The sequence below is a fragment of the Planococcus citri genome, chromosome 3 (genome assembly GCF_950023065.1).
Source record: "Planococcus citri chromosome 3, ihPlaCitr1.1, whole genome shotgun sequence".
Classification (NCBI taxonomy): domain Eukaryota; kingdom Metazoa; phylum Arthropoda; class Insecta; order Hemiptera; family Pseudococcidae; genus Planococcus; species Planococcus citri.
In genome coordinates this window covers 32024282-32037107 of record NC_088679.1, presented here as the reverse complement: position 1 = coordinate 32037107, position 12826 = coordinate 32024282, and the positions used below count along the sequence as shown (strand labels likewise).

Sequence of the window (12826 nt, the reverse complement as noted above, 5' to 3'; positions counted from 1 at the left end):
TCCGAATAAGTGATTCTGAAAATTATTCATTCGCAAACGACAAACATCGGTTTTGAACAAATCGTTCATTAATAAAAAAACCTAGGTCGTTCATGGGCAAATACCAATTATATAATGACCAACGACTAATATTTATTCTCAATAGTTTTCCAGGTTAATTATTCGAAAATAAATAAGTCACAAAAAGAGTTGAATCGTTCGTGAACGATTCATAACGAAAGCAAAAAGAAAAAATGACCGAGCTTAACACACAACCAAACGCCCAAAATCAAAAATGCAAGCATGGTTCATTGGTTCATTATTACAAAGTATTCATCTTATACTTGGATTTAAAAGCAATTTGAAAAATATTGAATCATTCGCGAACGAATTACATATATAATTTTACTCGTAAGTGAAAACTAACAAAGAACCATACAATTCGATTCAAAATTTGAATCACTCGTTCGCAAGCAAAATACATGGCATTTCCGTTCCTTTCCAGAAAAAATAAATACTATCCGAATTATTTGCTAAAGCAACAAGAAAACCTCAGTTCGATATTTTTTTCAATTCATCTGTGCAAAAATTACGAAAATAAGTAGAATAATACTTCGAGTCCCTTCAATACCAAACATATGCAAGCTATTTACACCATTTTTCAAAAAAAAATTAAATAAAAGTGGGGTGGGAGGATTACAAAACACAATAATTCCGTACCTCATGACAGTCATGACGTGATGCTACATAATGAAAACCAAATGTGCTCATAATAATATGATCGTGTCATCCATCGCAAAATTACCGCATGAAAATACATTCCTAAACCATGAAATTCTACATTACGAATAAACTAATCATACGCGTAAACCTTGGCTCCCCAGCTTTTGCACTGATACTCGTATTGGCCAAGCACCCACATCCCATTTTGAACCCCTTAACAAATACGACTCCAAATTTCAACCATCAAGGTTCAAATGCTACTCAACCTGGGCCCTTTTACTACAAAGCTTTTTAATCGATTGGGTTCGGGTATGCACTGCACTTGCACTCCAAAGAAAGCATAATCATGCAATACCAATCATGCTCATCTGTTCCACCTTTGAGAAATGCCAATTTTTACACCCGCTTTAGGCTGATCTTTATACGCATCTAATCGATATGTTACATACACAATTAGATGAACATAAAAACGTATGCACATGATTAACGACAACATTAAAGTAAATACATGAAACACGTATAAAAAAAAGAAAGAAAAAAAATTCAAAGAGGGAGCAGTTTAGAGAAAAATTTTAAAAAAAACAAAAACAAAAAAACTCACCACTACATCAAATTCGACGCACAGTCCAGCCAATCAACTTGATGAACTTCGCGTTGAGGCCGTGAAAAACTTAATTCAGATATACTTTAAAATAGCAGCAAATTGAAACGATGAAAATATCAATTTACAATATCGTAAGTGTAAGTACATACATAATATCTTATATCAGCTAAAATTAACTTATATGTACAACGTAGAATATAATAACGCCAGTCTACGCCAATTTTATCGTCTCGTGTAGACACGATTTTTCGCAGCTTACGAAAATTCTGATACTTTTTATAGCCACATATCACGAACACCACACTATTCTATACAAATATAAATGTTTACGAGGACAATGGCAAACCATCAAATATACGCAGGTATCCGCAGACACATCAAAACGACAAGTGGGAAAAAAGATGAAATTTTATTATCGATAATTATACAAAATTACAAAACGAAAAAATAAAAAATAAAACGATTTTAAAACAAAAGCTAACGACTAAAATCGTGCAATTTACATAATATTTACAAAATCCAGCACCCATAATAAAACTACGAAATACGTTAAAACTTGACTCATAAAAATTAGGGGGAAAGGTATATAAAAAAAAGCGTGTGCTAGCGTAAAAAAAAAGCGATCCTGTACCCGCCTAGACAATATTTTAAAAATTTTCCGGCGGTTAATTTGTAGGTGTGCGTTACAGGAAAATATATACCCGCAACCTTACGTTACCAAGTTGTGGATTAAAAGGAAATAGAGATCAAAAAAAAAAGAATTGGGTTACAAGTAGATATAGGCGAGTAACTCTTTATCGTCTTCTTCGACCGTACCTATTTCACTGAGGACGCCGAAATTTGATCTCGAATGGGCTTGATGTTTCTCCAAATTGGGCGCTGATTTGGACCAAATTTTATCGGTAACCGGTACGGTGCTTCTGAGGTCGATTATTTGTCCTCGTTCTTTTTGATGGCACGTACTCGGACCCCATGTTTTTCCTTTCAGTCCGTCCGCAGGCACTAAACACCCATCCCTGGGTTGATTATCAACGTTTTCTTGCACAGATGTTAGTAGTTAATAAAATAATTCGTGGTCTGATTTCTCCCCCCCTGTCTTCTTTCTCGTTCCCTGACTAATATTTTGAGTTCTTATATCGGCTAGAGTTAATTCGAATTTGTTTCGCTTTTCTCACACTTCGAGTTACGCGTATTAGGATCGACTCAACCCGTCTTCCTAAATTCTTAAATTTGAAAAGGATCTCGCAACATTCGTATAGAAAATTCACAAAAATTTGACAAATGTCGCGTCAATGTACGTACTTAGTATGTACCTTCACAAAAGATACATTTACAACAAACCCTCCTCCTACAGCTATAAGCGAGCATATGAATTTTCTCCATTTATAAGGGCAAACAAATTTACTTAAAACCGGTTTCAAAGTATCATCTATGAATGAACAGACTTATATAAATAGAATAATATGCCAAAAAATAAATATCGTTCAAGCATGATTATGGAATTTCATCAACCATTTCAAATCAACTTTCGTAAAACTGGTTGCAATTAAACCGGTTCAGAAAGTTGGTTCATAAAACGTTTACCGTTGATACAAAGTCGAAATAATATGAAATAGAAATTTTAGAAATCAGCTGTTCGAAATGACTCGAGAATATTTCAATAATTATAAGCAAATCGATTTTTATTGAAATATTTTTGAAACTACAGTCAAAGTAATACGAACATTTCAAATTATTGAAGCACTAAACAAGTTTAGAAAAATATTCCGAAAATTTTATCAAATAATTTAAAAACAGCCATTCTTAAAAAATTGATAATTTAAAAAAAATGATCATTTTAAAATGAACTTGCATTAAAATTTTGAAAGTAAAAAAATGCGACATAAAAAAAATTTAAATACAAATATTAAAAATCCTTTAAACACTCAAATTTCATTCATCAACTACACTTTTTCTACAAGAATATATAAGTACAAAAAAATGTTAACTACAGAAATTCGAATTTCAGCCATTAAAAATTTCTATAAAATTACAATTTGTAAAAGAAAAACAAAACAACAGCAGGAGTTGACAACAGTAAATTAAATGTAGGTCTATTTGTACAAAAAAAAATTGGAATTTTGAAACCGGTTACTCACACGGTGTCTACAAGTCAATTCAAATAAATCAAATTTTATAACCTGAGGAATCTAGCAAATCAAACAAATTGAACTATCAAAAGATTTGCAAACTTTAACAACCTCCCCTCCCTTCTATCTTCAAGAATCCAGATATTAAACTTGAGAAATTAAGAATCAACTTCCTACAATTCTTCAAAGAGAATAATGATGATCGACGGTTCAGTTGCTGAGCTTGGAAACATATTTTAAGGAATGCATCGGTGACTTTTTTCAAGTCAATGAAGCCAAAAAAAATCCGTTCCAAGAAAAAAAATATGATTTAATTTTAATAAACGAAAACCAACGATCACATTTCTTTTAAAAAAAATATGAGATATTCAAAAAATTGGACAGCAAAGTTCTGTACTCCAGAGCGAAAATGATGGAAGTCCATTTTTATTGGATTGTGAGATTTTTACATCATTGGAAAGCTCTTGCAAACCTCGCAAAATCGAAAAAAATAGACTTCCATACTTTTTGCTTCGAAGTGCAGATTATTACGGTACATCGAAACTTTTATTTCGTGATCCTGAAATTTTCATCATTCAAGGCTTTCCAAAGAATGTTTTAGAATAAAAATAACCAGTTGATCTCCCATGCTCCCCCATCCACACCCGAACTGCACTTTTTCAGTGATAAAATGGTGTCAGATAGAGCCAGATTTTTTTAATGGTGGGGCAAGGGGTGAGGAATGCAAACAATGTATTCATTTGATTTAGAAATTTAAAAAAAAAAATCAAAACAATATTTCGATTGTTTTTAATTTGATAGTATGATAATATTGGTTCATTTTTTTGGTTCATCTTTTCCAGCTTGAAATTTTTTTTTTTTTGGACGCGACCTTTTAGGACCCTTTTAATTCTAATTTTCAACTAATTGAAAGTTTGAAACTGAAAATGTAAAATGACTCACGTATTTATACCAACTCAAAAACTTCGGATTCGAACGTCAATAAACTTTTTCGATCTCATACCCTTCAACTCCTCCTCCATTCACCCGGTGTCTTTTAATGAGGTCAAAATACCAGAAAATTGAAAACGATGAGTGACACATGAGGTGTCGATTTTAGAGTATTCGAAGGTATCAAATTCGAATACCTATCTACTCATTTTTCGGATATTATAAACCCTCAATCACCCTCCAGCTTCTCAAATTTGAAGTAAAGTTGAGCAAATTGCGAAAATGTACGAAATGTAACACGAAGATTCTAATAATTTGAGGGCGTTTAGATCGAATATTTATTCATTTTGTGGATTTAATACCTTGGTGAGACCCTCTGGCCCCGAATTTCTATCAAAATCCGGAACTAAGAATATCTCCAGGAGTCGAACCCAAAAAATGAATGGAACCATTCTCATAGAATTGAAAAAAAAACTTCCGAAGAATCGCGAGACATTTTTAGGATCTATCAAGAAAAATTTGTAGGGTAATCATGAAACTTTTTGACCACCCTCCCCCATCCATCAACTTGAAAAAATTATGTTTAAAAAAGAAAACATTCAATTTCCAGAATCTGGCACCCTTTTTGTGATTGTAAACAGTGGAGGGAAGGTGGAGGGGGCAGTAAGTCAACTGACGATAGTTTTAGGACGTTCTTCGTACGTAGAATACGATGAAAAGCCAAAACTATAATTTCGAGCAAATTTAAGAACTCGAAAAATTGCACAAACGCTTGACATCAAGTCGGATTTTTAAAAAATGCATTCAAAAAAAAATTAATCAATTCCAGCATTTCGAATGATGACAGCAGACTCTTTCGAAAACTTTGAAAAAAAAACAACGAATTTCCAATTTTCAAGCAAAAAACACATCCACGATGTAAAATTTCCTCTCAGAGGAGACTTCATATGCGTATTTTTTTGGAGAATTTGACATTTTGAAAGTAGACACCATGCCCCAGAAACAAAATCTCAAATTTCACTTCGTCTCTGCCATATTACAAAAGTCGTTCGAATCAAGGACTAGAAATAAAACAATCCGATCGATTGAATTAAATAATTAAACGACAATATTTTCACGATTTCTGGCATTTCTTCGTAACAAAACACGTAAAAATAAACATCAGTCATATTCAATTTTCTTTAAAATCAATTTACGAAGGAAGGAACATGAAACAAAACAATGAGAAAAATAACATAAGCATCTACAATTCATTTTTTCTCTACTCAAAAAGCAAAAAAAAAAATTATTCATTCGAGTTTCCTAATTCCGGAAGGATTCTCCCATTCATGTAAACGTCACTAAGTCACTATAGACAGTAAATCAAATAAGTATCAAAGGTCTATCATGAGTAAATCATTTTATGTATTAAAACCCATGAGTAATATTTTAGATAGTGTCGGTATTTCGACGATTACCCTACTATCATTTTGTAAAGTACACTAGATGTTGATTTTATGCAATCAAATCTCATCACCGCGTTCTTTTCAATGAATGAAGGCTTAATTTTATCAAACAATGAAAACGACGTGCATTACTCGAGAAACCCTCACGATTACGATAAAAGAATAGGTCATTTAACAAAACACGTTCACCTTTTCATTCATCGATAATATCGGACACATTATCAACAAGTAAATAGGTTTAACAAAATAATACTTTACATAGTTGAATTCATCTCTTTTCATAAAATCGAGTCAACCTCACCTAATCGATGGCAAATTCGCAACAAACTAAACAGCTCTCGTCGCTAAAATAATAAAAACTCAGCCAGTGCTGCTTTTGGCCGCGTAAACGTGAATTTCAAAGATAAAAATAAAAAATTCACGAGCGATCAGCATTTGAAAATATAAAAATTTTCCTTAAATAAAAACAGCGTACTAGACGTGCAAATCACACATTTCCTTGTACGACTAACTACTCGACAAATTATCTACGAAGCGAGAGAAAAATTCACGAATACGAGTACATAATATACCTATTTTTAAAAATCATTTCCACGTTCTAAAATGATTTGTAAGTAGGTAAAACGACAGACTTACTCGCTATGTGGAGTCTCGGAACCCCAGGTGAGGATGGCGGAGAATTCGGCACACTCATGTTGAAACACTTTCGCTCGCCGACTACGGTTTCTTGTACGGTAATCTGGTGTCGAAAATCTACGCGGGTATTAAATATTAGCTTAAAAATCCATCACCATTATCATTTTCACGATAAAGTATAAATACTCAAAATTGATCACTTACTAATCGGCGAACTGACGATAGGTTTCTTATTGGACATTATTTTTCTCAACTTATTAAGATTAAAATTGCCACGACGCTTTTTAGGCGTCGGAGCTTGTTGCTGGATCATTAAGTTAAGTTCTCGTTGAACTAGCTCGAATTCTCTCAACTGCAGCTCTTTTTCTTTGATTTTGATCTTCTCGGCTACTTTGAGAACTTCTTCTTCGCGACATTGCAATTCCTGTATCGAGTACAAAGCAAACATTTCAATCAAACAAGGTAGCAATCGGTAAGTACAGAAGTGAACAAATTTTCAAAAAACCAAAAACATGCACATCACGTGACATAATAAAGGAAAAATCCAAGCGAACAAATTTTCCAACACAGTGAGAGTAAAAGAATAACTTTCCAAACTGCGGTGACATTAATAATATAGTAATGTTTATGAATAAATAAAATATTGATTGCGGCCGACGTGTAATCACGCAAAAGCTCTAAAATTAAGCTCATCAAATCGAATATAGCCTTTTACGAAGAGCTATTTTGAGATATTACGGATCAAAATAATGACCCGTACCATACCGCTCCTTTTTTTTATCAACTAAGTACAAAGCGAATGAAAAAAATAATCGAATTCAGCTATTACAATTTACATGTAACTAACCTCCTCTTTCGATTTGAAAGCCTGTAATCATATATTATAATTAGATCAGGCGAGCAAAAAAATCTCGTCTACATTATCGAATAATTATCATCGCTTTGAGAAGAAGAGGAAGAGAAAGGGAAAAACAACAAATTATGTACATATACTCGTCGTATGTATGGATACTTTTTACTCGAGCCAAATTCGAAAATACCAGCAATTAAACGAAATAATAACTATACCACTAAACTAAGTAGGGCAAAGTTCTAAATGTCACCAAAAGTGGAATTTCTCGCTACGTGTGTAGAGCTTTTAGATTCATTTTTTTCTTGCACGTGTACTTTTTTTTTTGTTGTTGTTGAGGATACCAATTTATGTGTATACTTTCATTCTATTTAAATTTTAATGTTAGCATCATTAGTAGTACTTATCTATATTTATCCTTAACCACATCTATTTGAACTGCTGTACCTGCATTACTTAAACTTAAGATGACTTTTGTAAATGCAGCATAGCTGCCCATTGCACGAATAAACTTGAATTGAATTGAATTGAACTCACACGTTAAAATGAGCACTTGAAATGCGAATGCTACTCTATAAAATCCGCTCGTGTATTTTCCGGTCACGTATCTCTCGCGGTTTTTTCATTATTCAAGGTGAAAGAAAGATACGCGAATTATTCCTTTTGTTTGAGGTACAAATATTGTTCCGGAGCTTTTTTTTGTAATTCTATTTCCACGAATATCAGAACATGAAAATCGTGATGTGAAATTGTTTTTACGAAATTGATAAAACTTGAAACAAAACTAAATATTGAAAATACATACATAGGTAGGCCTAAGCTTATCGAGGAGTCTCACATTTTTTCGAATTACAGTTCAAAGCAAGAGTTGTTATTCTGTCAATTTTTACGATGATTCGCCTTTTTGTTTACAATTTTTAGAAACCTTTTGTTTAAAAAGAAAAAATTCATGCAAAGTTTTCAAATATTCTGAAAATGTAGGTAAACATGACTACAAGCTCATTTCTAAAAAATTGTCTATCGATTTCGCAAAAAAAAAATATACATATATCTACACTGAAAAGTACAGAAGTTAGGACTTCAGATCAGACGAGGCCCAGAAGACCGAACAACATGTTCCCGAATCCTGACATTAAAGCCAGCCCCCCACCCCAATAACAAAAATTACAGGAGCTCAAATTTATTTCTAGATTTTTGGTGGGTTTTCAAATTGAAAAAAAATGAAACAAGCAGTTCAAGTAACAGCTTTATTTCATTCCTTTAGTTCGAAAAGTTCTGGTTTTAGGCCATTTTCTAGAGCCTTCAGCGTCGAGTTTTCAACTTGCTCTGAAAATTTCGAATTTCTCTAAAAGGGTCAAAAAATTAAACTAAGCACCTACAATTTTGGTATGTAGCTTATTTGACACTATTTTTCTCGATCATTTTAGGCGATTATCGAAAAATTCCAGGTAAATAAGTTCAAAAGTGAATTTTTGACCAACCAGTAAATCTTTTTCATCCCTCCTCCCACTGAAAACTGAAAAAAAAATGAATAACTGCTATTGAAATTTTTGGAAAAAATTGAAAGCTTGCAGGTGGCTACAAAATGGCTTGAAACTAAACATTTTTGAACTGGAAGGTTGAACTAAAGTACATAAATAATTACTCACATTGGCCTAGTCGTACCTACTGCTGAAAAAAAAACTCAAATGACCAAGAAAGAGTAAAAAGGTAACCAGAAAATAACCATAAAATGGGCAAACGTGAGCATTGGGCAAAACACTCAAGAAAAAACTGACCAAAAAAAAGAAGAAAAAAAGTTGGACTATTTTGCAACTTTTTGGTGAAAAAAGCGAGACTTTTTGTGAATTTTTGACTTTAAAATGAAAATTCTTGCAATTTTTTGTAAAAAAAAAAAAAACAATTTTATGCAAAAAACCGAAATTTTGACAACTTTAGTAAAAGAAAGGGATCTTTTGACAATTTCTGGCAAAAAAGCGATACTTTCGGACAATTTTTTCAAGAAGTGAGACTTTTCAGAATTTTTGTAAATTTCTGTAGGAAAAACAACACTTTTGTACAATTTTAGCAAAAAATCAGATTTTTTGTTAATTTTTGGCAAAGAATGATATTTTCTCACAACTTCTGTGAACAAAGCAAGACCCTTTTAAAATTTTAGGAAAAAAAATAAGACTTTTCTGGAACATTTTTTTCCGAAAAAAACGACAATTTTTAGGATACTTTTGGACAATTTCTGGCAAAAAGCGACACCTTAAGATAATTCTTGAAAAAATTGAAACTTTCGTGGAAGAATCGAGCTTTTTTGCAATTTTTTGTGCCATAAAAAAAACAACTTTTGAATAATTTTTAGATAAAAAAAGAAATGTTTTAAAAATTTTGTTAAAAAGCGAAAATTTTTGTCAATTTTTGATTAGTTTTTAGCAAAACAACTATACTTTTGGGTAATTTACGGAATAAAATTGAGATTGTTTCTTACAAAACTTTTTTGCAAAAAAAAACAATTTTTATTAATTTTTGAAAATTCTTGAAAAAACTGTACTTTGTGGGAATTAAGGGCCAAAAAGTGATACTTAATTCCTGGAAAAAGGGAGACTTTCGGGTAGTTCCTAAAAAAGTGAAATTTTTCTGCAATTTCCCAATTTTTGTCGAAAAATCGACACTTTTTGCAAATTTTTGTTCCAGCAAAAAAACAAAACTTTTGGTTAATTTTTTGAAAAAAAAGTGAAATTTTTCAGCAATTTTGCAAAAAAGCGAGAATTTTTGTCAAATTTTGGTAACAAGCAAGACTTTGACAATTTTAGCAGAAAGCAGGACTTTTTGGTAATTCGATTAAGGTAAACTGCCCTATTATGAGACCCCTTAGCTAAATCGTCTATTTCTTAGGACCTACTGCATATTTTCAAGTTCTGATTGCACTAAAACGTACTCAAAACTCCAATGTACAACCCCCTTGTGTTGATTTAAAAAACAAAAAAAAATTTATATGAATTTTTTTTCAATTAAAAAAAAAATGAAATTTTGACCAAAAAAAAAGTGGTCCTAATATGAGACCCTATGTTTTTTTTTTTTTAATATAGGAAAAAAATGGAAATAGGACGGGAAAACATTATATTTTGGTTAATAAACAATACAAATTGTTTTTATTGGGTATATATGCCATTTTTATCAGTTTTGGTGTTCATTGAGCACATAAAGTCTAAATCTTCAGCTGTACATAGTTCACAGGCCCATTATTCAAATTTCATCCAATTTTAATACTTTGAAATGATTTTATTGCGTTTTGAAGTGTTTTATGGCCATTTTCAACCTGTTCCAAAAAAGCTCAATGTAATTTGTACTATGAGACAGGGTCTCATATTAGGCAACTCCTAGGGTCTCATATTAGGAAATCAGTGTTTTTTTTTGATTCCCTCTAAATCCATAAAATCATAAAATAAATCACCAAACATGCCAGAATCATAAAATATAACATCTATGCTACATATTTATGCAAAGAAAGTGAAATTACGTTGCTTAGTTCAGCTGTAATACTCATCCAAAAACACCTCTTCAAAACATTGGCGATGTCAAAAACACGTTTTCAGGGATTAAAAAAAAACAATGCACAGAAACTCTCCAGTTTGAAGGTGCGGCCTAGTTATTGACAAATACCTACTAGTACATGCAATCAGCGCTAAAGTTCGTTAATAAACAGCTGAGAAATTCGAAGGTCTCATATTAGGCAGGGTCTCATAATAGGGCAGTTTACCCCTACTGGCAAAAAAAATTACACTTTTTCGAAATTTCTGTCGAAAAATTGAGACTTTTCCCGACCTTTTTGTACAAAAGATGTATTTTGCAACAAAAAAAATTAAGCTCACAGAAATTTGCCCAGATTATTTTCATAAAATTGTAACTCAAAAATCATTAATTTTTTTTTTCAAAATACCAAAAACACAAATTTGGAATTGAATTAAAAAGACATGCATTTGTACGATCTAAACCCTTGAACTTTTTCAATTGACAACATCGGAATTTTGACCTACATATTTCACTCGCGACAATTATTGCGAAACGGTCATCGATTCCACCGACAAAATTTAATACCGAGACTTGTATTGGACGGAAATTCCTCATTTACAAATACCTTTCCTATTAATAAGATGATAAAAAAATCAAACGCACGCTTAAATATACTATTTTTAGAAACTCGCATCATAGCGAGGAATTTTCAAAGAGCTTTGATTAATGTAAAAACCCAAGATCAAAAAGTATCACAGCTACAATATTACACCTACGAGATTTACTTTCACAATCCGAAACATTTAACTTTATCAAAATAATGTTATAGTTCCACGAAGATGAAAGTTTTTAATGAATATGACTCTATACGCAAAAGGTCGCCAAGGTTGCGATGAATTATCACATTGGTTCAATTTTTGAATCGTTGACGTTTCACTATTCCCAGCATTTAGTTAATACTTAGTACATATAAAATTCATCGTAATTGAGTAAATTTTTTGCAAGTTATCATATGTGCTCTAATGAGATATTTTTACAGTATCTAGTCTAGATATCTGTGAAAAAATAAATTCGAATAAATATGATAAAAAATTTTTAATTAGTTTCCGGTACTTGGGAAGCCGAGAAGGAAACTACACATAGATTCGTAATTCGAGGAACTTCATTTACATAATATAGAAAAAAAAACGAGAAAATTAAAAGTTTGTTCAAAAAATTGCCAGTTTCATCGAATAAAAATTAACAACTTGTAAAATTGTACTCGTCTTGATCGAATTTCAAAATCAATCTCATTCTAAAGGTTAAATTTTGACCTCGATTCGGTCACTTTACGAGAAATTCTCGAGTCTGCAACAAAAGCCTAAGAAAAACGAAACCTTATCAACTACGTAAGTAACTATTCAAGCAAAAAAAAAACAACTAACCACAAAACTACGGTGTTTAAAACTCGAGTAAATTTTCGACACGAGTGATCGTAACAAAAGCTCAGGATTTTTCGAGCTTTACGTATACTTTATTGCTACGCGAATTGGAAAGAAAAGTTTCGCGTTAGGGAGTAATAAAAATTTATTACCTTTCGCAGCGATATACATCAGCGTCGTAACGGCGTGTACCAATAAAATTATCAAAATGACATTTTACGTGTAGGTATACGGTCGAATAATTGGACGGGCTGTGATATCGATAAAAAAAAGGAGGATTTATTTATGTAACATTTTTCACGTACTCGTATGTATCGAATCGGGTTAAAAGTATGATTTTTTTAATCGCGTAATTATCATCACGATAGGATGTGTAGACTCTAAAGTAAGCTATGTAAATGGACCAATAAATCGATACGTGGTCGCAGACAAAATAAAAATATTTTTTCCCCGACCGAGAGATTCATTAATAATGCATCGTTTTACTCGTTCTACACCGTGTAATTAATTGTCGAGAAATTCCACCAGTCTGGTAACTCGTAGTACGCTACCTGAGCCAAAATGTCGGTCGTAAAAAGTAAATTCTATCTGTCGTTGAATTTTTCAAA

The 12826-nt window shown here is 32.1% G+C and overlaps 1 protein-coding gene across 2 annotated transcripts in view; it reads right to left on the bottom strand.

The window, feature by feature from the left end:
- The window catches only part of slpr (slipper), a 29557-nt gene that overhangs the window by 14215 nt on the left and 2516 nt on the right, over positions 1-12826 (bottom strand). Inside the window, exons 5-7 of one of the 2 annotated variants that reach the window (XM_065358210.1) lie at positions 6651-6870; positions 6447-6563; positions 2123-2308 (exon numbers count right to left, since the gene is read on the bottom strand). In XM_065358210.1, the coding sequence (XP_065214282.1) occupies positions 2123-2308; positions 6447-6563; positions 6651-6870 (523 nt within the window). The remainder of the gene's footprint in view (positions 1-2122; positions 2309-6446; positions 6564-6650; positions 6871-12826) is intronic. The other variant, XM_065358211.1, reaches the window with a different exon arrangement.